This window comes from Antennarius striatus, chromosome 17 (assembly GCF_040054535.1).
Source record: "Antennarius striatus isolate MH-2024 chromosome 17, ASM4005453v1, whole genome shotgun sequence".
Taxonomy (NCBI): Eukaryota; Metazoa; Chordata; class Actinopteri; order Lophiiformes; family Antennariidae; genus Antennarius; species Antennarius striatus.
In genome coordinates this window covers 18,716,997-18,742,021 of record NC_090792.1, presented here as the reverse complement: position 1 = coordinate 18,742,021, position 25,025 = coordinate 18,716,997, and the positions used below count along the sequence as shown (strand labels likewise).

The window sequence follows — 25,025 nt, the reverse complement described above, 5'->3', positions numbered from 1 at the left end:
GGATCTCCTCTTCGATGCGCAGCGGCGCTCTCACCTGTGATGAGTCCGCCCAGACGTTACAGCTGTCCGGGCGACGGGCGGCCGCTGGGGCGATCCGTCATCTTCCGTCCGGTGATCCGCGGTGGGAGCCGCCGCGCGTCGGAGAAGCAGGAGCGCGTCGCTCCGCGCGGCATCGTCAAGCGACCGAGCGGCAGAGGACGGCGGAGCGGGAGCGGGAGCGCAGGAGACATGCGCGGACACCTACTATATACGTTACGCATGTGCGCACGCACGACGCTTAAAGGAGCATCCGCTACTACCGCTCAGATTGGACCCCCAAAATAGAGGAAAATATGATCCACTTTAACCTGGTGGAGGTGTGGGGGCTTCTGGGTGACAGGTTAACTCTGGAAATGAAATATTTTCCGCACTATAAGGCGCACCTGAAAGCTTTTAATTTTCTCAACAACCAACCGGTGCGCCTTATAATCCAGTGCGCCTTATACTCCAGTGCGCCTTATACATGAAAAAATGTTTCATTGAAGTTGTGCCTTATAGTGCAGAAAATACTGTATAATAAAGTAAAAATAAAATGTATAAAATGCAGAATAAAGTAGAAATTTGGTTCATCTTCCAAGTTTATTCTAACCTGCATTATCTGCAATTTTCCCACAAATTGAGGTTATATAAATTAAAAGACAATTAATTCAGACATTACATCAACACGTTTAAAAAAAACAAAAAACAGCATTAAATCAAGAAGTGATGGGATGAAAAAGATGTGTTTTCTGCTTTCAGTGCAAGAGGAAACTTTCTATACAAGCAGCAGTGAACACACACACAACTTGTCTTCTCATTATTTATTCATAATAGTCTATGATAAAATACATTTTGTTTATAAGTGCTGAATGCTATATTACAGTCACCTGGAGTTCAGATGGAGACAAAAGACAGACGTGTTCCACCTGTGGACAGACAGGTGACTTCAGTGATTAGGGTGGGGGGTGACTTAAAGTCCTCATTATTAAAGATTTCAGCTGCCTTTCGGGTTGATTGACTGATTTATTGTTTTTGCTGTGTGGTTCAACCCCCTCCACCCCTAAAATGTGTGACATCACAACCCAAGAAATTAATATTTACAGGGGTTTTTTTTTTAGTGAAATTGTTAAATTTATGGAAACTAATCCCCGTTTCATCTCACAAACATACAAAACGGACTAAAAACAGCGATTTTAGAATCCAAACGTAAACAGCTACGATCAGATAAACGTAGGGCGAAGGCCGGGCAACATGAGCCATAAAAAGTTGTTCTCTGTACAGGCCTGTCCGAAACAAAAGACCATAGAAACAAAAACCGGACAGCCATTATTACAGTAAATACCCTGTTGATTTCCAAAAACAATTAGCAAATAGATTTCTTTTTTATATTAAAATATATTAATTAAAATATATTACTTTGATTAACTAGTCAAACATTAAAAACAAGTTCTGATTATTTGATTTAAGGTGACTTTGGTATTTACCTTGGAAATGATTGCTATAAAACCACCGGGACGCTTTGAGCGCACTTTCCCGCTGTCCTCACGCCGTCATACGAACACGCTACAGAGCCGGTCGGTCACGCCGCAACGGAACGTGCCGCGTTAAAAGTGTCGACTGCCGGTTAACAGGCGTCAGACTGTACCTCCAAATCGTGGCAGCGCTGAATCCCTCACAGATCAGGCATTTAGCGTTTCACCACAACTTCCTGTTCTTCCTCCAGAGTGAAATAATTACGTAATAGCTGGATATGATCAAATAAGCTGCACAAATAAATTTATACATCAAATACTGTAAATATTTACAGTGAAAAACGCCTCCTCGTATCTACAAACTGACTTCCTGGAGGCGAGAAAATGCCGGTTGACACCTTATGATTAAAAAGATCAGAATTTACGTTTTCGTGCACTTTTTCTGAGGTGCGGATCGCGATGGAAGTCGTCTATGGAACTCTTTCTATTTCCTCCTGGAGGATCCTGAGGCGTCCCAGGCTCGACGACGTAAACAATCCCTTCTGAGTAGACTTCGTGGCCTCCTCCCAGTTTCTTGGAAACTAAGGAGGTATCCTCATGTGACCAAACCCCCTCCTCTGGCCTCCTCTCCACCAGAGGACCCCACCTGACATTTAGACCACGAATCGAACCTCCAGACCCAAGTCTTGCACCTAAACCACACACCAGCTGCTCCCTACGTTTTTATTAAACTACATTAATCTCATATTTTTCGTCAACAACATTGCGCCTTGGTTTAGTCGAGGTTAGTGTTCAGTAAAGTCGGTGTTGTGTCTTATTGTCTCAAACATGGCAAAAAAAAAAAAGGTAGTCAACAAACATGTTTTTCCGGTCGACGTCCGACCGACGAAGCTCATCTCCCCCTCTTTAATCTACAGTCTCTCTCTCCCCTCCTCAGAAGTCTTGATCACAACTGAGGGTTGGAGCGTAGCTCAACTCACGAATGGAGAACCACAACTAACAGGGATGGTCTTTGCCACAGTGGTCCGATACGACACCCACTGCCGACGCCACGCCTGGCGATCTCACGGTCCGTTCTCCCAACATCTGTGACCGAGACCCAAAGACACTTCAACGCCCCCCCCACTTCTGGACCGGAGACAGTTACCCCTGTCGACACGAACCCAGACTATATATCTACACTATCAGTCGAGGCCACCCTAGAATAAAATATCCAGGGCAGGACAAACGTTGCACCACCCCGACAATTAGAGCACTTCCTCCGGTCCACCCTTTTTAAAAAGGAGGACCATCGAGACCCGGATACACGACGTCACACCAAGCAGGCGTGTCAACAAAGACAACTCAACAAATGTCTAAAGGCCTCAGCGTCTCGGAGCAAATCCCTAATGCCCAGCGCCCCTGAAAAGCTTCTCGACGTCTCGAGTAATCTCTGTCAGGGACTTCTTTCCCTACGGAGATCAAGTTCGTCGAGTTTAAGAGCTCTTTAGAACTTTTTTTCCCCTCCTCTTTGCTTCTATTTGTCTCTATAAGTGACACAGAAAACAACATGAATCCAGGTGGTTTTCAAAACGCTGTGTAAAACTGATGACATGTGCAATCAAAATGCTCTTTCTAAAATCCTACATGCTATTAAATGAATGTGTTCAGATACATGTACAGATTTCATAGAAATAAAGTTGCACTTCCCTGCCCTGCATGCATAAATGCCAGATAGGAGGTACTCTACAACCAATGATTATCAGAAGCGTCCTTTTTCAAGCCTTTTTAGGCCTAGGATTAAAAAGAGAGACTCTAAAACATTTTATGTTCTGAAAAAATAACATTCATTACTTTCCCTCCGTTTTTTTTAAAAACTACACGTATGTATATTTAAAAAAATATATTGCGCTAATCCTAGCCGAGTGCAAACGTTGCCAGATTTTACATTTAAAAACAGACTCTTGATTTTTTAACCACAAATAACGGCACAAACGACCTTCCGTGGAGCATCCAGTGTAGATCCAACGGCGACGGCGCGCTGGTTTTCTTCAGGCAGCTTCGGTCACCCGTCTTGATTCTGGATGACCCGCTTCAAATTAAATCCCCAACTCTTTCCGCTGTCGTTAATTTCACATCATCGCACGACTAAACATGACACGCAAAGTTTGGAGGGGCCAATGCAGTCGTCGTGGCAGAAGGCGCCGCATCCTTTGCACATGATCATGGCCCTGAGGCGGCAGTAACATTTCGACTGGACGTCATCCATGCTGGAGGCCTCCATGTACGTCTGATCGGGCGATGGCTCGCCGTCGTCCAAAGGCCGAGCGGTGGGAATGGCAGTGACGGTCACTGAGAACGACATGACGCTCCCGTTGATGCTGCCGCTGTCCGACGCCGATGAGTTCCCGGTGGCTCCGCTGTTCAGAGACATGCTGATGGTGCCGCCGTAGCGCGACGACGCTACGACGGGGTCCTGATTGCCGAGCGTTCTCTGGTTGTCGAAGGCAGACCGCTGGTGACCGGCGTCCACGTCGGTGTGATATGGCTCCGAATTTCCTTGATTACCATCGAGTTTGAGAAGCCTTTGGTGCGGTTGAAAAAAAGGACTGGTGTCTTTGGATATCATGCCGTAGTTTCCGGCACCAACTGCTGAGCGTTCGTCCGATTCGGGTTCAGTTTTCACGTTTGGGTAAACCTGAAGGTTCCTCAATTCGTCGGGTTTGCTTATCGACAATCCTTGATGCTCCGTTTTTACCCTAAAAACCGGAGATAGATCCTTCCTGGCCGGTTCGTCCTCCTCTCCGTCCGTACTTTCCCTTTTCAAACTGCTGATGATGGCCGACTGGTGCAGCCTCCTGCTCTCCGGCCCTCGTCCGTACGTGGACACGTTCAGCAGGTAATGTCCCGTCATGGCAGGCCTTGGGATCCGCCTACGACCCAGAAAACCTATCCTGGACTGGTCCTGTGTGGGCACCAGCTGGTGGACTTTAATCTGAGGCTGCTGGGGCCCCATCCCGAGGTAGGGCTGGCTCTGCCGGAGGCTCCTCTGCATCAGAGCCTGGAGGATCTGCTCCTGGGTCTCCTTGTCGGGAGGTTCCCTGTGGTGCCTGGTGTGTTCTGGGTAAACCCCTGCCGCACTGTACTGCTGGGACATGGGTCTGTCGGCCCTGTGCTCCATGGAGTGCGACGCTTTCCCTTTAACGGCGAGGCTCAGGTTCGACACCTTCAGCTCCGACTTGGATATCGGTTTGGGGAGAATCTGCTCCAGCGGAACCTCTTTGCCCTGCAGGAGCTGAGTGACCAGCGGGTTGTTAGCGGGGATGCAGGAGACGTTCCAAGGTGTGGATCCAACAGATGGAGGGTTTTCTAGTCCCTTCAGGGCCGGAACCGACGGAGTGGACTGAGCTGATGGGTCAGAACTCCTCTGGAGTCCTGCGTTGAACACTCCAGGAGACTGACTTTGATGTTTTTCCTCAATGATTGAAGAAATCGTTTGAGTTTTTAGCTGAGCAGGTTGGTTCGTACCGGTCTGACTGCCATTAAGAGCTGATAATACAGTCGATGTCTTCAGCGGGCTGGATAACGGGGGCGTCTGTTGCCCGCCTCCCCCCGGTCCCGGCCCCGGAACGTGTCCCTTAGCGGCGGCCGCTACTCGCTGTGCTCGGGCGAGCTGAGCTTTGGCTTTGATGTCAGCCAGCGTGCGAGCGCCGGTCCGACCCGGACTGGTCAGCGGCGCCTGGAGGGGCGTCTTTGGAGACACTTGGCTTGGTGAGAGAGGAACCGGAAGAATTCTGGACACGGGGATCTGTGAAGTGGAAAAACCAGAGATTTATTACAAGAAACCCATTCATGCAGAAAAGTTTAGTTGCATTCAAACCAATCAGGTCATAATTTGAACCTCCTACCTTCAGCGGTGGAACTTTGTGCTTTACAGTCGGCGTTGGGGTCGTGGGGCTGGATGTGGAGGACGTCGGAGACACGGAGGAGGCTGACGACACCGAGGACACCGAGGACATGCGAGGCCTTTTCTCTGGCGTGACTCCGCCCTCCGTCTCCGCTTTCCTCTTCGCCGGTTCCGACGGCTCGCTTAGCTCAGACGTCACCTCTTCCTTCTGGGCCGGCTCGACCGCAATCGTTGGCGGATTCTCCTTCAACTCCGAACCGACTGTTGGTGGAACGCTCCCCTTCCTCTCCTCAGGTTCCTTGACATCCGGTTTCTCCTCCTTCCCTTCCTCTTTGTGTTCCTGTTCAGGTGGCGTGCCCACGACGGTCTGCTCCGTCTCTCTGTTGACCCCTGGTGCTACCGCTGCAGGTATTGGCACAGATGGTGCTGGTATGTTCATCTTGCGGTCCTCGGCGTGGTGCGAGCGGCGCGTCTTCATGGGCTCCGCAGCGACGGCCGGTTCCTTCTGAGCAGCTGGGGCCTTCGAAGACCCCTGAGTTTGTTTCACGCCAGAAGCATCAGTACAACTGCCGTCCTTGGGGGCCTTGGGATCCTCCAGCGTTTGGGCGACGGGTCCTGGCGGATGATTTGGGGTCTGCGGTCGGACACATTCCTGATTCAGATGAGCCTTCGTCAGCTCTTTGGATTCCTCCAAGCTGAGGCCAGAACTGCAGAGAGACAAAGAAATCAACATGTAAACCAAAAATGTGTGAAACTGTTTGCGAAAACTGAGATTATATTTTCTTTAGTGGCCATGTTTGAGCTAAATGTGAAGAATCTAACCAGCGTCGTCTCTGTTTCATCGATAAATCACTACAGAGAAGCTTTTCTGTGCTTTTTTTTACTCTTTATCTTCATTCTAAAATACTGACTTGATCTTGACACACAATCCAAACCTACTTTTCCCCGTAATAGTTCTCAAAGAAGGCCTCCTTCCAGAGCTCCACCTTCTTCTCCTTCTCTATTTCCTGTCGCATCCGCAGCTGCAGCTCAGGAGTGAATTCCCCTGTAAGGAGACGAGACGTCATTTGAAGTGTGAGCTCGCTTTGATCGCCGTTAACGTTGGTGGGGATAACGGACACGGACACACACACGCACACACACACACACTGACCCTCAGCCAGCCTCTCCTTCCAGGACTGAGCCGCTGATGTGAAGAACTCGTTGTTTAAGGCGGAGCTGGTGACCTTCAGGAGGCCGTCCATACAGGCCTGAGGGACACACACAACGCTGTGACATCATCACCAAGAGCAGCTCGCAGCGTCCAATTGGTCCTCAGATAGTAAGGGTGTCATGCTATTGCCAGGGGATGCTATCAACCATGCTAACATAACAACCTGCTCCATGATAAGCTATCGCTAGCATTAGCTCAACCTGCTCCTAGCTTGCGTTTGACATCGCTAGCGTTACACTTAGCGCTGCGTTTGAGGCTACCTGCTGGTCGACCTCAGGCAGGAGTCTGAGCAGCCTCTGCTGGCAGTCCGGCGGCAGGACGGAGAAGGTGTGTTTGTTGATGATCGCCCGCAGGTTGGTGTTCACCAAAATGGAGTCTGGCGTTTCCACGTCGATGGTACACTTGGTGCGTTTCAGGTGTCCTGCGTCCGTAAAAAAAACAGGAAACAGATGTGAGCAAAGACGCTTCCAGAACCCTCTCTTTATACAGAAAGCTACTTGTAGCATCACCACCAACATACCTGCGCTGAGACGGCCTGACCTCTGGGAAACCTTCCTCGGGACGACCGGGAGGCACAAATCTGATGGGATAGAAAGGGGAGGAGCCTCAGTGATGTCACCGCTTCCACAGTAATGCTGCTAACGCCAACGTCAGTCTCCAGTCATTCAGTGATTGGGTTAAATCTGCTGTCGGATCACGTGATCGGCCTCCTACCTGTCTTGGTAGTGATGTCCGTCATGTCTTTGATGGTCTTCAGCAGCAGTCTGGGGCTGGAGGTGGTCGGCATGCCCCCCTGTCTGCGCTGGTTTCTCTGCTGCTGCTGCTTCAAGGCCTGAAAACAGAGACGGAAAAAACAGTTCAGGTGTGAGTGAATGAGGGTAACCTCCCTGTGAAACCCCCCCCCAGGGGCCAAACTGGTGGAACAACAGCTGAGCAGCAAAACACAGGTGGACTAAAGCAGGAGTAAGTCGTCTCTTGTGACTAAATCTCAAAAACTCTAGATTATCTGGGGAGTTTTGGCTAAATTAGAATTAAAAAAGAAAGAGAAAACATCTCCCCTGTGAGACTCACTTTTCCTTCAGTTTTAACTAATGACCTGGGGTCAGAGTTGAACTGATAGCAGCGACAGGAAGTTTCCCCAACATTAAAAGCGTAGCAGAGCGGGGGTGGGTGGAGCTCACGCGGACGCCGTCCGTACCTGTTTCAGCGCCTTCTTGCTGTGTTTCTGGGAGGGAGAGATGAGTTTCCCGGGGGTGACGGACGGCGAGGAGCATCGAGGCTGAGGTGACGGCGGCTGAGACGGCAGCTTGGAGGGAACTGACGAGAACAGAACGCACAAAAACGTGTCAGAAAAACACACTTCCTGCAACCTGGTGCGGCTTTTGTCTCTATGAAACCAAAACCAACAGAAGCACAAAGAAGCAGGTAGTGTTACATCACTGAAATATAACGTTACGTCTGAGCAGAGACGCTGTCGCCAACAAACAGGATAATAAAACCAGTTTCCTCCGACTTAGTTGCAGAGCCGCTTTTTTTTTTCCTTCTACTTATTTGAGTGTAATGAGGAAGTGGCTGAGAAAATGCACTTCCTGTTTAATGGCGACTTGAAATATTCAACTGGTTTCAGTGGTAATGAGAATGAGAGAAATGAGAACACAGCTTGATAGTAAATTAAAGTTATACTGATGTTCATGAGCATCTTCCTCCTCCTCCTCTTCCTCCATTGGCGGCGAACCTGAACCTGATGGAGCCCAAACCCACCTGATGCTCCCCTCATGTCTGACGCTTGGCGTGTTCCAGGGATGATTTCTTTTGAAGAAGACGTCTAAATATTAGCGATGAAGGTTTCTATGAACTCTCCTCCGCTGCTGGAGTTCAGCTGGTTTCCTGTGTTTCCGCTTCAGCTTCTAACGGCGGCTGAAAAAGTGGGCGTTAACTCTCAGGTTTTACGTCCGGCCCAGAGCGACACAGCTGGTTACATCCGGCGCAGCTGTTACTTTCACACCCAGTACCCACAATGCACCTCCTCTACCTTCTCCAATCAGATGGAGGTGTTGAGGGGACAAAGGATGGAGAGGCGGTGGAGGCAGAGGCTCCATCAGAGTCCCTCAGGTTAAATAGCAGCTCCAGGTGAGACATTTTAAAGGGACAGGAGGTGAGCTCTGATTGGTTGAATTTATGTTTAGCCCAAAAAACACACCTTTGAGAAAATATCGCACTGAATTCAAAGCATTTTTCTTACTTTACATCAAATTATAAACTGTTTGTCTACCAGAAGGAGCTGCATTTTCCTCAAATCAGTTTCAGAGCTCCAAATGACTCCTCGTCTTCTTTAGGCGTTTGTTACACAGTGACGCTCCAGAAATGTTTTGTGGATTCAGAAAAACCTGAGAGTATTTTTGGGGGGGATTCTGGTGATGAAAATCTGTGCTGGATGAAGGAGAGATGAGCTGTTAAAGACAAAGACCCGCTCTAGGCATCGCACCTCTTCGCATCCACCTTCCTCTCCGCCCCTCTGGAGTGATGGCGCCGCTGTTTTCTGTGCTTTGGGAGTCTGAACCTTCGTCGCTGCTCTCCTCGGAGTCATCGTCAGAAAGCTCCTTCGCCACATCTGAGATGTCCTTCTGCAGAGACAACACAGAGTATATTCATATTATAGGGAAGAAAGCTGTTAGCTTAGATGATGCTACCCGGGATTTTTTGATTTCTTGATCTCAAGTAGACGAATTACAATTAGGGATCATTTTTCTCACATCAGCTTTCGGTGTGTGACGAACCTTTAGCGTGTAGACCCCCATCCTGCCTGGAACTTTGTAGAAGATCCCCTCGTCTCCACGAGAGTTTGTGTGCAGCATCGCATTGAGACACGCCAGCGGCGAGGTTCCACTAGGGAGAAAAATTCAGATTAGCCGTTTGTTGTCTGACGGATCGCAGCTCGGAGGACGGAGGGTGAATCCTGGACTGATATCTGGGGAGAATTCTGCCATGCACCCGGAGGACGTGAGCGAGTTCAGGACAGACTGGCGTCCAAACAGTTGGGAGGAAAGTTTGGATCAGCGAATTAAAGGAACAGTTCACCCAAATATAAAAATTCAGTCTTTACCTGCAACTGAGGAAGCTGCGCTAGTTTGACAGGGTTTCACTAAATAAATGATGGTGGGGTCGTCTGGAGAACTGGACAGATCAGGTCTTTTCATGTTTTGTTTTCCAATGTATCTCTATCTTCTTCAGTTCGTTAGCAGAACGATGCTAGCACGCTAAGCTAAAGAGCATCCCTGTCTCATGTTATCATCTGCAAAGCGTGACACAATAGCGAAAACTGAGCGACCCTGTTAAACGATGGAATTTGAAAAGTGTTCTTTGAGTTAGCTGCTAACCGCTATGAGATGCTAACAGCTACTAGATATATTTAAACCTCCTGGCTGTGAGTTTTCTAATTGACATATCTTCAAAAAAAATCACACATTTCTTTCTCGTTTTCTTGCCTCTTTGTTACAGACATTGATTTAGAGTTGCAGCGCTCCCATTGGCTGAGACGAACAACAACATAAAAGCTCTGTTACGGTTTTTGTAATGTGTTTGAATGATGATGGTAAAGATCCTGCTGTGTAAAAAGGGCTATAAATGACCGACTCTTAGGTCTTAGGGTGAATCATTTGTCTCATTAAATCTCATCAACATATGTTTGGACATTCTGCAGCAGACTGTTCCCTCATTAACATTACACCCTCTCTAAATTCTTTGGATGATGTCATGTCGACTCTATTAAAACACTGTCAGAAGTATCTTTAGTTTATCAGACCCATAAATATCTGACATTAATGGAAAACAGGGTAGCTTTTATGCGACAGGTGGATTTAGCGATCTAGGCGTGAGTCTAACGCGGCGTCTCTAAGTGGATCAACTTAGGTCTAAGGTTAATAACATGCAAAAGGCAAAACCAAACAGAGCGGCGTAACGGTGAGGTTAAGATAAAAGGTGAGGGATGGGAGGTAGTGGGGTGGGGGGGGGGTCTAGCTTTTTCTTACCTTCTGGATGACAACAGTGACAATGAAACAAAAAAGAGATGAAAGAATTATCAATCAGTAAAATAATCCTGAACATGAAGAGCAAAGCACATGGTATTCTATCGGATGGAGGAAGCTGCTCCCTCCCTTGCTCTCATGGAACCCCCCCACCCCCAGTTATCGCCGCCGCTGCCATGGAGATAACTAACAGCAAGACATTTACCTGATCTCTTTCAGTCGTTCCCTCTGGATCACCTGCAGGATCTCCTTATGGCTCATGGGTGTGTTGGGGTATTTCTCCAGAACCTAGAACAATAAAAGTTCAGAGCGTCATCATTCAGGCCCCGTCCACACGATGACGGATTTTTTTTGAAAACGTAACTTTTTAAAAACGCATTGAAAACGATTTGCGTCCACACGACAGCGTTTTCAAAAAAATCTCCGTCCACACGTAAACGCACTAGTGCGTTTTCGAAGACGGCTATAAGCATGCCAAACCATGTGGTGGCAGTATTGAGTCAAATTTTATCCAATTGGAATCCTCCGTGTTTTGTTGTCACAACACACAGGCCCATAATTATGACATCACAGAGGTTTTCGTCGCAGGCAAGACGTCAGCGTTTTTAAAAAGTTGCGGATACACCGTCCACATGACAAGGCAGACCCAGCATTTTTTTTAAAAATCCACCTCGGCCAGCGTTTTTAAAAAGTTGCGTTTTCGCTCCGGATATCTGCGTTGTCGTGTGGACAGAAGGTGTAAACGCAAAAAAAAAGTTGCGTTTTCAAAAAGTTCCAGCATCATGTGGACGGGGCCTCAGCTCATCGATCATCATGGTGATAATAAACAACAGGTGGCAACTGAGCATGGTCATACATGGACGACATCATGGGTGAATTCTTTATGTGATGGAAGAGGAGGAATGCAGCCCTACTAATATACTATCTAAATAAAATACAAAGTTTAGATGACTTTATCTGTCAAATAACTGCTAGGACAGCATATCCCTACACCAATAACAACAAAAACAGTAAGAAATTAACATAAATATAATTTTTTTCCATCCAGAGCGATTTTTTTCTTCATTTACATAGAACTTCCATTCTCTCACAGATAAATAAATCCATTCAGAAACACTCAAAGGAATCTCTTTGAGTGTGAAAACATTAAATCTGGCTCTGGATTTATTTTATAGGCTCTATTCTGATGCTATTTAAAATTTCTGTTGTTATGATGTACTTTTTTTTTATGTTTTAATGATGTAATACAACAATAACAACACCTAACACCATAATAATAATAATAATAAATTTATCATCATATTCTCACTTCATCCCAAATAAATACATCTTTAAGCATCTTTGTTCCTAAATAATTGCAGTATGTTACACATGTCACTGAAATGCATTGTGTTTATTAAAGTAGCGTTACTACATATGTTGTTGTTTACGTGTGAAAATCACTCACATGTTCACGCACCGCTGCACACACTCGCTAATAATTCTGACAGTTGTGTGTTTTCATTAGCATGCTATGCTACACAGCTCGCTGCTATGCTAGCAGCATACATTACTGTGACATCTCACCGGACGCTAGCACGCTAAGTGCTAGCCTCGGGGGGGGGGGGGCATGACACTTTAATGTAGCTAACTTAACGTGACGCCACGGATATACGTTTGATTTTAACTCTCAACGTTTATCTGTCATTTATTTTAAAACGCTTCCACTTCAAACTTGTTGACGACGTGACGTCAGCGTTAGCTTACAGCGCGGCTAGCCCCAGCTAGCGCGCGACACGGACTTGACGTGTTTACTTTGCTCGGACTTGAGCTCGCGACAGACGTGTCACCCGCGCTGTCCGGACGCGGCACGCGGGGGGGGGGGGGGTTATTGGAGGGTCTTTCAGGTGCGCGCGGCTGCTGTTTGTTTACCCCCTCCCCAATGCTAAGCTAACGCGGCTTTAGCTAGCAGGCTAACACCAGCGGTCCTCCTGCAGCTGCGTGCCCGTCAAACGTGGGCCTCTCGCGGCGTAACGCAACAACTCGCCCCCGGCGGCGGGTCATGAACTCATAAACAGTTTGTACGAGTGGCTCCGAGGGAGACGGACGCTGCAAACGGACGCGCAGACGCGAGGATTACCGTCTTGGCGGCTTCGGCCCACGTCCTCCCCTTCTTCCTCTTCTGTCTCTCCCTCATCGTGGACTGTCCTGGAGCGGAGTAGTGTTCAGAATTGTGCGTTCCAGTTGAAATATTGCGTGAGTTACCGCCTGGGATCCACTCCGTCTGCCATGTTGGGACTTACTGTAAAGCGTCACGTGACTCCACTGTATATGGCTGTCATCAAAGTCCCGCAAGTTTCCCCGCACGACCACCCGCAAATTCAGCAAGTCTGTTTATTTTCATGTGCGCGGAAACAGTCTGGCACGATTTGACAACAGAATAAGGCAGATAATTAGAAGAAAAAGCTTTTTCCCCTCACATTTTTTTTTTTTTTACATTAACTACACATTGAAGCGACGATCCATCAAAGCATAGAAGCTGAAGCAGTTCCCTGATCGCCTTACATTGATTTGATTTGGCAAAGATCAGATGCATTTCATAGGCTTTTTTTAAAAAAAAAAAAGACATTCAAGTGTTCTAAATAAAGTAAAAACTATAGATCATCTAACCTATGAAGTCTTGTTAATGTGGATTTATTTATATAGTGTGCACGTGATGCACTCCCCAGAATAAAATAATATGCTTTGTTTAAGTTGTTAATTATCCTGTCATCTCAAAATAATTTGTTCCTAAAAACATTGCCAACAAGATTATAATTTATGCAAACAAGATGAATATGTTCCTGCTGTATAATAACTTATGTGCGCACACAAGAGTAATTTGTTCCAAGAGTAAAAGCTACCATTCTAAAGTGTTCCCTTATGATGATGAGCTGTATTTAGAAGATAAATTAAATTGCACCTTGTGTGGTTGTAAAAGTCGCACCTGGTTTTATAAGATCGCTTTTTGGCTGTGCTAGTCGATAGGAAAACCTATGAAGCGGAATGCATGCTGACTAAAGTGAAACCCGGGTTGAAACCCGGGCGTGACGCCCCCCCCCCCCCTTCAGGGGCTCGTCTGGACCGAATCCCCCGCTGGAGGAAAGGCAGCAGATGAAGGTCTGGGTCTCTGTGATGGAGACGAACTCTGAGATTCTGACATCAGAGCGGCGGATGATGAAGGTGTGACGGATGCAGCTTGTGGTGGTTGATACCTGTACAGAACAGCAAAAATCATGTATTAATGATGCAATGTGTCTTCAAATTTAAAAAAAGTTTCTGCTGCTCTCACCATGATTTGGACCTCCTGACCCGTGACGACGCGCCGCTCCTCGTCCTGACATTCACCAGGAGGTCCTGCATCATCCTGGGACTGAAGGCTCTCTCCAGGTGAGCTCCATCGAGCTTCAAGGTGAACATGGTGGGCGGAGACATATCCAGCTCCAGCAGCATCACGTTCTCCGCCTGCATGAATCACAGTTTATATCCAGCCTGGGGAAAACGGAAACGGGCTAAACGTAAAAGCATCTCTGTGCTGATTGTCCCAATGCACTGACCCGGTATCGATATGGGGCCCCGGTTGCCGTGGCAGCAGCCACTTGTGCATATTGGCTGATCGGCCTCTTGTATCCCACAGCAGAGAGAGGCCTTCTCCTGACTTGGATGGGAGCACTGAGCGGAGAAAAGATTTAGATTGACATCATAAAACACACCTTTCGTTGGATCCAGGATGAACCATCAACCCACTGACCTCTCTGGAAGCACCGGCTGGAGCCGCCACTGATCCTCCTCGCTGTCAAAGTGGAGCCGATTCATAATCTTGTTTTTTTCCTCTGGAGGGATGAAGTTCTCTATCAGGAGATATCTGGAAGATTAAATCCAGGGATGAGATGGCAGGAAAAACAAAAATTTAATGAATGAACTCACCTGAACACAAACATTCCAGAATAAATGTATTTATAGACATTTTTCTCCAGGGAATTTTATTTTGAGGTGAATCTGGTCGTTTTTATGAGATAGAATCTTTAACATGTTACTAATAAAATGGAAAACAACAAAAATAGACCAATAAAAATCAAAATACCCAGGTGTGAGCGTTGTCTCATAGCTATCAATAGCTTAGCAGCTCTACAGGTGGACGGGGGTCAGTAGGGGTCAGGAGTAGAGATGTGACACTGCCCCCTATCGGTAGCTGAGATAATGCAGGTTCAGAGTCAGTGGACGTTTGTTAATTGTACTCACTTGTACTTGAGCTCTCTGGTGAGTTCGTTCTGCGTCTGCTCCAGCTCCTGTCTGGTGGTCACGTGTTCGGCGATGACGTCTCTCATCTCCGCCTTCACCAGCTGGAGTTTGGCGTACAGCTGGACACAACAGGAACACAACAGGTGTCAACAAGTAAACACAAACAGATCTACAGTGTCTTCCCTTCTCATGAGGAATGATCCCTACACACAAAAAAAAATTTTCCGCAGTGAAATGTTTATTCATTAATTCATAAAGTGTTGCAAAAATTGCATAAAATCAACCACAAAGTCAGATGATCAGAAACTAAATTCCCACCACTAAAGAAGACAAAAAACAAATAACTAATAATAATAAATATGGAAAGTGCTTAAAAAGATGAGGAATTAAGTTCACAAAAACAAAACATTAATAAACTGAACCCAGATGATTCCCACCATAAATTTTAAAGATAATTATTTATTCAAAAAAGGCAGATCATCTCACCCTCCTCAGCTTCTTGGTCTTGAGTTCCACCTCCTGCTGCAGGGAGGAGAACGTCTCCTTCATCTCTAGAGCCTCCTCATCCTGCAGCATCATCTGCTGCTGGATCTCTCGCTCACGTCTGATCTGCAAATTAAAAGAGCAGTACACCCATAAAAATGAAAAAAAAATTAAAAGGTCATTTCAGCCATTTTTTTTTAGATTTCATCTTGAAAAAGGTGTGAATATGGAGTTGTTTATGCTTCTATTTATTATTTATAACCCTCTGTTTTGCAGTGAAGCCCCTGAGATGTTCCGTACCGAGGGTTTTCCCTTCAAACCAAAAGTTCTCTTTCATTTCGGTAACACTCACCTGATCTGCTATCTCCTGCCTCCTCATCTCCAGCATCTTCTGCTGCTCGTTGGTGTGATCGATGATGGTCTTCCCTCCGATCAGCAGTTTGCTCTCCATCGCCTGAGAACACAGACACAAACATGAATTATTAACGCAGACGTCGAGCCTTTTGTGTCTCGTCTTAAACTCCCGAACCTTATATTTCTCGATGATCTTCTCCGCGGCCTCCTGATCCCATTGCAGCTCCTCCATCAGACTCTTCCTGTTCTCCCTCTGGTTCCTCCTCACGTCCTCATCCTTCTCTCTCAGCATCTCCACCTCCATGCTCAACCTCTTACTCCTCCTCCTCCTCCTCTCCTTCGCCAGCATCCCTCTCTCCTCCAGCTGCGCCTTCAGGCGGGCGATCTCCTCCTGGAACTCCCTCAGGAGCGCGTCTTTTGGATCCTCATTAATCCGCGGTTTGTTCTTGATATTCTTGGCCCGGCTGGAGTACCTGAGGGTCGCCAAGGATTCGTCAAAATTCCTGTGTGACGGCCCCACGGTGGCGATCATCACCGTCTTGGCGTTCCCACCAAGGGAGTCCTGGAGCAGGCGCGTCAGTTTGGAGTCCCGGTACGGGACGTGGGTGCTCTTCCGGTCCACCAGCGCGGAGATGACGTTCCCCAACGCCGACAGGGACAGGTTGATCTTGGCCGCCTCCCTGAGGCGCTTCCCTTGCGCGCCGGTGTTCCTCTGGCGCTCGCTCCCCGCCAGGTCCACCATGTTCAGCTTCCCGACGCGGATGTGGTCCTCTCCATCTGCGCCCACCTCGCTGCACTCCACGGTGATGACGAAAATGGCGTGGGATCGAGAGCTGCGTTCGTTCACGTTGGTGAATCCGACCGATCTGGATCGGTTCCCGATGTCCATCACGTGCTCGATCTCCGTGGCGTTCTTGGTGACCACCGAGGAGAGGTTCTTGACGTACACCCCAGAGTCTGGGCTCTCCTTCAGCTCCAGGTTCTTGCTGTTGTCTTTACTCAGCAGGTCCCGGATCTCCTCCTGGTAGATCTCCAGGTAGGACGACCTCACCAGGTATTTCTGATTCTGGGTCCTGGAGATGTGCGTGAAGATGTGCTGGAAGGAATTCGGGATCACCCCTCTGGAGTCCGGGTCGCTCGAATCCCCGATCATCGTGTGCGTCTTACCGGTGCCGGTCTGGCCGTACGCGAAGATGGTCCCGTTGAACCCCCGGAGCACCGACTCCACCAGGGGTCTCACCGCGTCCTCGTAGATGTCGCTTTGTCTGGACCCCCATCCGAACACGGAATCGAACGTGAACACCTTCATGGGTTCATCAGGGGGCGCCTTCGGGTTCCGGATGGTGATCTGACCCAGCCTGGCGTCCACCTCCAGGATGCTCTCGCACCCGCTGACCTCCTCTTTCCTGCTGGGGGGCCGGCACCGGACCACCACCCGAACCGACTCGCAGTTTTTGCATTTGGACATTTTTTTTTTGGGGTGGGGGGATCAGAATCAGGACATTTTCTCCAGACGCGCCTCATGCGCGCCGCTGCGCCTCCGTCGTCATCATCATCCTCCTCCTCATCAGCATCATCAGCATCCTGTCAAAATAAAAGGATGCTGATGGAGAAAAACATCCCGGCCCGGCCCACTCAGCCTCCCACGGAACACACCCTGCTCTGCGGACAATGGCAGCGACACACGTGACAAACGCAGCCAATTAGAAGGGTCGTCATGCGTGACGTTCATGGGCGGGCGGAGACCGTCTGAGGGGCAGGGGTAACGGGGAGAAAAAAGGAAAACCACTGACAGAAAATTATGATTTATCCATCCAGAAAGGATGAAAGAGGAAAAAAAATCTATTATTTTTATTTAATACTTAATTTTAATAAAAATATTTTTAAGTAATACAGAATTTTTAGTTTTAAAATCTTATAATTTCTTTTGAAATAATGATATTGCAATTTCAGAATATCAAAAATCTAAGGACAATGCTTTAAATTCATGTTTTACATTATTTAAACCCATGCTTTCTATCCTGCTGGCTTTTTTTTTTTTTTACAGTAACACACACACTAATTCTTTCATCTTGATTAAAGCAAAACTTTAACAAAAAAAATAACAGGTCAGGATTCATAAGAAACTTTTATTCAGGCTTCACATTTACATATTTTATTCAAACGTAGCCTTTTAGTCTTTTACACAAAAAACATCAGATGTTAAACATTCACCGACAATCAAGAATTTGCCAGTCGAAAAGTGTTTTTCATTTTCTGCCTCTACGGTACCTTTACATCCACAACGCGTGAGTCGTTCACCTCATCCTCAATTTAATTAATAAAAAACATACATTTCCTGCTAACGTCGCTCTCAGCTGCCAGATACTGAGTTCATGAATGCTAACACAACTGAAATGCAATCAACCCATCAATCTTTCCTGTTTGGTATCTGCTGACGCATCTATCAATGAGTATCGGTTAAATAACTCCTCTAGACAAAAATTGCCAAAAGTTAAGAGACACCTTCTCATACTGATGACTGGGGAAGTGTCTCAAAACTTTTGACAAGTCTTTCATTTCTCTAATAAAACATTTAGCTGGAGCCCCTCTGCTAACTGCTAACTGATTGGATCCTCAACACGTTTGCTGCCACTGGTAGAAACTTTAGGCACATTCTAGCGACAGGCTGGAGTTCTGATCGCGTCCCGCCTTGGGGGTGGGGCGGCGGCGGGGGGGGGGGGGTCGCTCAGTTAAAGAACTTCTTGCTTGGGTCCTGCGCGTGATCCAGCAGGAGTTGGCATGGCGTGAAGTGGTTCCCGTAGACGGCTTCAAACTGCCTCATCTTCTCCACCAGCTTGTCTGCGCCGAAGGTGTCCACGAACCGGAAAGGTCCTGGGGGGGAAAGAGGATCAGACCAGGTGTTAAAATCCATCCAATCACAGTCCAGCAGCTCACACCTGTACTCAGAGCTGATTGGATCACCGAATGTTGACACCGGACTGTCTCAGGAATCTACACTCCACTTTTTAACACCACTTATTGTGCTTTTACCTCCGAGGCACGGGGGGAACCCCAGACCGAACACCGCCCCGATGTCCCCCTCCAGGGGCCCGTTCAGGATCCCCTCCTGCAAACACAGCACGGCCTCGTTGACGAACCGAGAGACGAGTCGGTACTGGACGTCAGAGTCCGAGGAGCTGGGGGGGGGGAGAGATTCAGAGATGGAGGATTTAAATCGTTCGATGCGACGCCGGTGAAACGTGAAATAATCTCAGGGAGCTTTGAGACTCACACGGCGGGATTAGGGGTCAGCTTGTATTTCTGCAGGATGTCGTTTATATCTGGGTTGATCTGTTTGCCCTTCAGTCCTGGCATGTAGACGTAGCAACCCTTTCCAGATTTGCGACCTTATTGATTAAAAACAAAATAGAAACGAGGGTCAATCCATCTGAATTAACTAATCCCTCACCCGGGGTTCAGTGTGATCACGCCTACCCTTGAACCCCAGCTCCACCATCGTCTTCAGGACCTCCACGTTTCCGCCGCCGAAGCGAGAACCGAAAGCTTTGCCGAGGTCCTCGGCGACGTGGGCGGCGACGTCGATGCCGACCTCGTCGGCCAGCGTGGCCGCGCCCACCGGGAAGCCGAAGCTGGTGGTGAGCGAGTCCAGCTTCTTGGGGTCGACGCCTTCCTGCGGGGTGAACAGCAGTAACCATGGTAACCACCTCTACACTCCTCTCACTACAGGTCATGACCTTTCTTCTCATACCTCCTACGACCCAGCAGCACCTCCCCAGTAATAATCCCACTAACCTGAAGGACTCTGACTGCTTCAGCCAACATGGGAGCCAGACACCTTGTTGTGTAGAATCCAGGTCCGTCCTGGGGAGAAACGTTTTGTTACTGGAGGTCTTGTAAAGTTTCCACAATCAAAACTGGGGCTGAAACTCACCCCGACGACGATGATGACTTTTCCCTGCTTCAGGCCGACGGCCACGGCGGACGCCGTCGTGTCGTTTGACGTCTGATCGGTGGTTATGATCTCCAGGAGCTGCATCTTATCCACCGGAGAGAAGTAGTGCATCCCGATCACCTGAGGAGAGCAGAGAAACATTCATCCGGTCACATCCGTGAAGCTTTTTGAAGGTTGGGCCTCGAATTCGGGCACGAAACCTTGTCTGGTCTCTTGCTGGCAGCGGCGATCTCCTTGATGGGCAGAGCCGACGTGTTGCTGGCAAATATGCAGTGAGGAGGAATCACCTGCGGAAGGACATGTTGGATAAGGTGGATCAACCTTTCCTGAAGCTAACGCTAACGATACTCCAGCTCACTTACCGCCTCCACCTCCTTCAGGACGGCGTGTTTGATCTTGATGTCCTCGAACACGGCCTCGATCACCATGTCGGCTTTCTGGAAGCCGCTGTAGTCGAGCTGGCCCGTCAGGTCGGAGAGGATGGAGTCCCTCTGGAAGGTCGTGATGCTCCTCTTCTTGGTCTTATCGTTGAGTCTGGAGCAAAATGATTCATCAGGGAACAGGTTTTAGGCTCCAACAGGGTAATTTTGAAATCTTTCAATGACACTGATCGACCCGATGATGTCAGTCTGGAGTCGTTCCAGCCTTGAGGGTCCTGTCTGGATCTCTATCGGCCCACCTACCCTTTGTAAACCTGCTGCTCTCCCCTGGCCAGCCCCTCCACCGCCGTGTCCTTCAGGATCGTGTGAACACCTTTGTCCACCGTCACCTGGGCGATACCCGCTCCCATCAGACCCGCTCCCAGGATGGCCAGAGTCCTGGTGGGTCGTAACCAACGGAGACGGTTGGTGTTTTAACACGTTTGTGAGGGGAAACTGAAGGAAACGAGGTAAAATTCTGCAGTACAAATAGATCCACGTTGGACTCACTTGACTTCTCTCTTAGGGGTCCCAAAGCGGTTCTTCTTGCAGGCGACTTGACCGTGATATAAACCAATCAGGGCGGCCGACTCTGTCGTCTGTGCCAGCTGACCGAAGTTCTGTGACCGAACATTAACGCTGGTGTTTACTGGTGAAGTTCTACTAACTTTAAACACGACATTTACAATCCGACCTCACCTGAGACTCAGCTAAATACCCGGCGGTGGCTCCTTGTTCCACTCCAGCCTTCACAGACTGAGAAGAGGAAAGTATTTACGTCAAACAAGCTGGAGGAATCATTCAATCAATCCATTTCTTAAATCAATAAGAGACTTTTTTGGGACCTCGATGATTTTCAGGGGCGCTGGGTAAAGTCCTTTGCTCTGCTTCATGACTTTTCCGTGGACGGTTTTGTAGATCTGGTTCCGTACGATGGGATAGCTCATGACGTAGTCTTGAATTTCTGAGGACAGAAACGCCTTTTTAATTCCGATGTAAACCCGACTGGAAAAACAAGGAAACCATGAAGGGAACTCACTCTGCATCATGCCTTTGGGTTTGCTGAGTGAGATCTTCTTGTTGGAGATCCCTTTGGCACAGTCGATGGCAATCTCCTCCAGGTATTCCATCGTTCGTTCCTCTGGACTCTTCAGCCCAGGTCCTGGGACGGGAGCAGAAATACGATCAGCTGATGCCTCTACAGGAAGTAATGACTTCAATCTAACCCTTCCTGGGGGGTTCTGGGTCTAGAGAGCTCACCTAGGGGGTCCACCAGCTGGTCGATCAGCCCCATCTTCTTGGCTTTATCTGCTCGGATGTTTCTTCCCGTCAGCATCATGTCGAAGGCACCGGGTAACCCGACCTGAAGACAGGGAGTCACAAAGGTATCGATTATACACCTTTAAAAGAAAAAGTTGTTTTTTGTGTGTGTGTGTGTGTGTGTGTGTGTGTGTGTGTGTGTGTGTGTGTGTGTGTGTGTGTCAGGTCTCCAGACATAAACATGTTAAACCAGTTAAAGCATTAACCAGATTATCTCGTCTCAGCTGAGCTGTTTAAACTCTTGACACCACATTAGAATGATGAAGACTATGAAGGCTGTTCTGATGGGTTCTACAGAATGAACTCCAGTGGATTGAACATCAACTCCGACACCAACCATCTTCGGGAGCCTCTGGGTGCCTCCGGCTCCTGGCAGCAGACCCAACATGACCTCAGGGGTGCTCAGAACTGTTTTCTTGCTCTTCGTCGCCACTCTGTACTGGCAGGCGATGGCAAACTGTAAAGCAAACAGTTTGCAAATGAGACTATAATCCCATTCTCATCCTGATAAATATTTCCAGCTTAGGCAAACATTTTTTTTTTTTTACCTCCAAGCCTCCTCCTAAACAGGAGCCGTTGATGGCGGCGACGATGGGCTTGGGGGAGTTTTCGATCTTGTCGAACAACCTTTGGCCCTCCTGGGAGAGTTTGGTCGCCTCCTCTGCGTTCTTACAGGCCCGGATCATGCTGACACACATCCAGTTAAAAGATTCGTTCATTTCTCACAACACTTAAATATCGATCTGTCAGAAACAAACGTTTGTTGACCGCAGGAGCGTGAAGGTGAGATCAGATCAGTAGAGGCCACCAGAGACGCAACACCAGACGTGAACCCGCCCAAACTTCACCGCAGAAAAATAGATTCCTATATTTATATTTTAGAATAAATGTTCATCTGTATTTTCATCAGACGTTCTTACTTGATATCAGCTCCTGCAATGAAACATCCCGGCTTCGTGGAGATGAGGACGGCGCTTCGGATGGCATCGTTCTTCCAGACCTCACTCAGGACTTCAGTCATCTCATTCTGGAACTGGACCGACAGTGTGTTGACCTGGGGTGGGGGCAATGAATGATAGGAAGTCATTACAGCAAAACTAACCTCTCTGGACATTGCAAAATCATAACATGAACAAATTCTAGACTGTTGAATAATCATCGACCTCATACCTTGGAGTTTGGGTCGTTCATCCGAACAACAGCAACGTCGCCCTTGACTTCATAGCTGACGTGGGTTCGCGCTGAAAGCAGAGGAGATATCATAAGAGAGAGGACATGGGGGATGCTGAAGTATTTTTCTTACATTAATGTGAGTGTGTGTGTGTGTGTGAGGGATTACCGAGCATCGCAGAAGCTACTGAGAACGTGCGGCAGGTACCACCTAAAGAGAAATGATTGACAGAATCAAGTCACATGTTAATGGTTGAATGACTCTGAACAACATAGCTGTCATTGTGGGGGAAAAAAGAAAAGAAAAACATTTAAAATGCTTTCAAGGATTCAAAAACAAATATTTTAGCACAACGTTACGACCGATCACATAGAGAGTCCTCTGGGAGAATTCCCACCATTCTGGTTTGGTCACATTTAACTGATTGTCATGTGCCTGAAAGCAACAGTTTTAAAAAAAATATAACCATATGTAAAGGAGTAATCTATTATTAACCCAAGTCATTAATCAACATAAAGATTGGGGAGAAAACAGGATGAAGAGCCCCCCCAGCTGGAACAGGGATCACATCCCTGGCATGAGATACGTCACCATAGACGTGAACGCTAACCATCCCATAATATACTAGCATTATCTCCCCAGATGAACAACAGACCGCCAACGTGTAACGACACAGATGCGTAAGGATATACAGTATGTCTATATGCGGCTCTGACCTGTGATGACGTCATCTAGACGTCATAGCGGTCCATGAGGAGGAGGACAAAACTTATGATGCTTATCGTGTCTCTAAATGGTTATTAATGATCAATTAAAGTTAATAATGAACAAACTTTGGGTTATTAATTTAGATGATCGTTTTAATATCCCATCAGTCTGTACTTTATAAATATATATATATAGAGAGAGAGGAGTCGGTGACGTCACACAACCATGACCTCACACGGTCTCTCTCCCACTGTGGATTCCGCTAGGCAGCGACCCTTCACCTACATTCCCTGCCTCTCATTCAGACAGCCGCGGCCGTGACAGGAGACAATCCACGGTCCACGGCTGTAAATCTCCACACAAAGCATCCATCGGGAACATTTTATTATCACAACTCGTGTCAAAAAAAAAAAAAGTGACTGATAAACTTCGAACCGAACCAAAGTCACCATTACTAAAAAAAAATAGTTTAGCGACTAGTTAGCTAGTTAGCAAAGATTGCAAGTGTGTTAGCTTCCTAACAAAAATCAAAAACGTATATAACTTGTACTTTGATGCGACTATTGTTTTAGATCTTATGTCTTGGAGATAAAGCGTAATAATTATAATATATGAAGCACGACCACCCGATTCTCAATGACTCCGGGGCTAACGAGCTAATTAGCCGTCTACGGTGCCCTGTAAGCTACGTGTTTTCGTCATCTTTCACCTCATGGCAGCTCTATATTTTATAAATACAGCTGAATGTTTTACTTACCTGTGCAGAGAGGGTATCTCCTTGATGTTAACCTGCACAAAACACCAAGGGCTCTTACACCAGCCATGTTGGGAGCGGAGGTCAGTCGGCTGTGTGGCGTGAAGTGAGCTAGCTAGCTCCCTGAAGAGTTTGCACTTCCTGAAAACCGTCTCACGCGCTGATTGGCTTTCGGTGGAAAATGTCCGCCTATGATTGGCTAGCTTTGAAAACCTCGTCTCTCATTGGATGTTTAAGGACTACAAAACGCCCCCTAACGCGTCAACTTTCGTAGTCCCGCGATAAATTGAATATATGATTGCTGGCGTCCAGAATTATATTTTATTTTACATTGTCGTTCAAATTAGGACAAACATTAGATATTGTGGCTTCACGAACACTTCAATGTGTCTTATTATGTATATAAGAAAACACAAGCATGTAAATTAGAATGAAATGAAAACAATAGCAGCAAGCTAACACAAGAGGGAAGCAGAAACCAGTTTGTCAGATTTAAATCCTAAAACACCATCAAAACTATGAGAAATAAAATTTGCAGCTTGCCACAGAATTTAGAATGTGATCTGATTTCGATATTTTCAAATATCCTTGAGAGGAAATATCTTGATTTTGTAACTGGAGGTTTTTACTCTTAGACGCTCTGAAAACAAGAAGCTTGAAAGTGTAAATTTAATTATCTGGGTTATTTCAATTATTTGATTCTATGATTTGATTTAGGATTTGCTTAACATTTATTCAGTTGTATTTCAATGTGGACATGTTCACCTACACTGAGTTCCTTTACAGAGAAAATATATGGGGTTTATTTATTCCGTTTTACCTCAAATATCAGGACCTCATCACTTTCACAAGATATGCTGTCTTAGGCAACTTTCTGAAAGATGCTTTCCCGTGCTGGTGGAATAGTCATGAAATCATTTTATTGAAAAGAATTGCTTGCCCTCTAACTTAAATCATGTCAATGCTATACCCTCCCGTGTATAGTGC

The 25,025-nt window shown here is 47.2% G+C and overlaps 3 protein-coding genes and 1 long non-coding RNA gene across 6 annotated transcripts; 1 reads left to right on the top strand and 3 right to left on the bottom strand.

Moving 5' to 3' along the window:
- Positions 1 to 611: 611 nt before the first annotated feature.
- Positions 612 to 13,092, bottom strand: asxl2 (ASXL transcriptional regulator 2). Of its 2 annotated transcripts, XM_068338245.1 has the most exons (12): positions 12,734 to 13,092; positions 10,820 to 10,902; positions 9,367 to 9,475; positions 9,075 to 9,213; positions 7,788 to 7,906; positions 7,304 to 7,421; positions 7,110 to 7,169; positions 6,850 to 7,010; positions 6,530 to 6,626; positions 6,316 to 6,421; positions 5,378 to 6,083; positions 612 to 5,277 (listed from the first exon to the last, which is right to left on the bottom strand). In XM_068338245.1, exons 1-12 carry the CDS (start codon positions 12,788 to 12,790, stop codon positions 3,607 to 3,609), a joined length of 3,426 nt encoding a protein of 1,141 aa, XP_068194346.1. In that variant the 5' UTR covers positions 12,791 to 13,092; the 3' UTR covers positions 612 to 3,606. The 2 variants fall into 2 exon arrangements, with proteins under 2 accessions (XP_068194346.1, XP_068194347.1); XM_068338246.1 differs by lacking the exons at positions 9,075 to 9,213; positions 9,367 to 9,475; positions 10,820 to 10,902; positions 12,734 to 13,092 and adding an exon at positions 8,351 to 9,067.
- Positions 13,093 to 13,689: 597 nt separating this feature from the next.
- On the bottom strand, positions 13,690 to 17,334 carry LOC137610587 (kinesin-like protein KIF3C). Of its 2 annotated transcripts, XM_068338249.1 has the most exons (8): positions 15,887 to 17,334; positions 15,710 to 15,811; positions 15,361 to 15,483; positions 14,875 to 14,993; positions 14,384 to 14,497; positions 14,190 to 14,304; positions 13,925 to 14,097; positions 13,690 to 13,847 (listed from the first exon to the last, which is right to left on the bottom strand). In XM_068338249.1, exons 1-8 carry the CDS (start codon positions 17,177 to 17,179, stop codon positions 13,700 to 13,702), a joined length of 2,187 nt encoding a protein of 728 aa, XP_068194350.1. In that variant the 5' UTR covers positions 17,180 to 17,334; the 3' UTR covers positions 13,690 to 13,699. The 2 variants fall into 2 exon arrangements, with proteins under 2 accessions (XP_068194350.1, XP_068194348.1); XM_068338247.1 differs by having other exon boundaries at positions 15,710 to 17,334.
- Positions 13,694 to 14,630, top strand: LOC137610588 (uncharacterized). The gene is made up of 3 exons (XR_011038520.1): positions 13,694 to 13,815; positions 13,909 to 14,022; positions 14,270 to 14,630. It is a non-coding gene; the product is annotated as an uncharacterized lncRNA (long non-coding RNA).
- A 486-nt stretch (positions 17,335 to 17,820) lies between the features above and the next one.
- hadhab (hydroxyacyl-CoA dehydrogenase trifunctional multienzyme complex subunit alpha b) lies at positions 17,821 to 24,168 on the bottom strand. The gene is made up of 20 exons (XM_068338403.1): positions 24,042 to 24,168; positions 22,745 to 22,786; positions 22,576 to 22,646; positions 22,326 to 22,459; positions 21,954 to 22,092; positions 21,743 to 21,862; positions 21,346 to 21,448; positions 21,125 to 21,247; positions 20,931 to 21,049; positions 20,785 to 20,841; positions 20,596 to 20,705; positions 20,350 to 20,484; positions 20,029 to 20,200; positions 19,867 to 19,953; positions 19,646 to 19,786; positions 19,507 to 19,575; positions 19,189 to 19,384; positions 18,986 to 19,100; positions 18,745 to 18,890; positions 17,821 to 18,585 (listed from the first exon to the last, which is right to left on the bottom strand). The coding sequence occupies exons 1-20, from the start codon at positions 24,106 to 24,108 to the stop codon at positions 18,440 to 18,442; spliced, it is 2,292 nt and encodes a 763-aa protein (XP_068194504.1). The 5' UTR covers positions 24,109 to 24,168; the 3' UTR covers positions 17,821 to 18,439.
- Between the last annotated feature and the right edge of the window lie 857 nt (positions 24,169 to 25,025).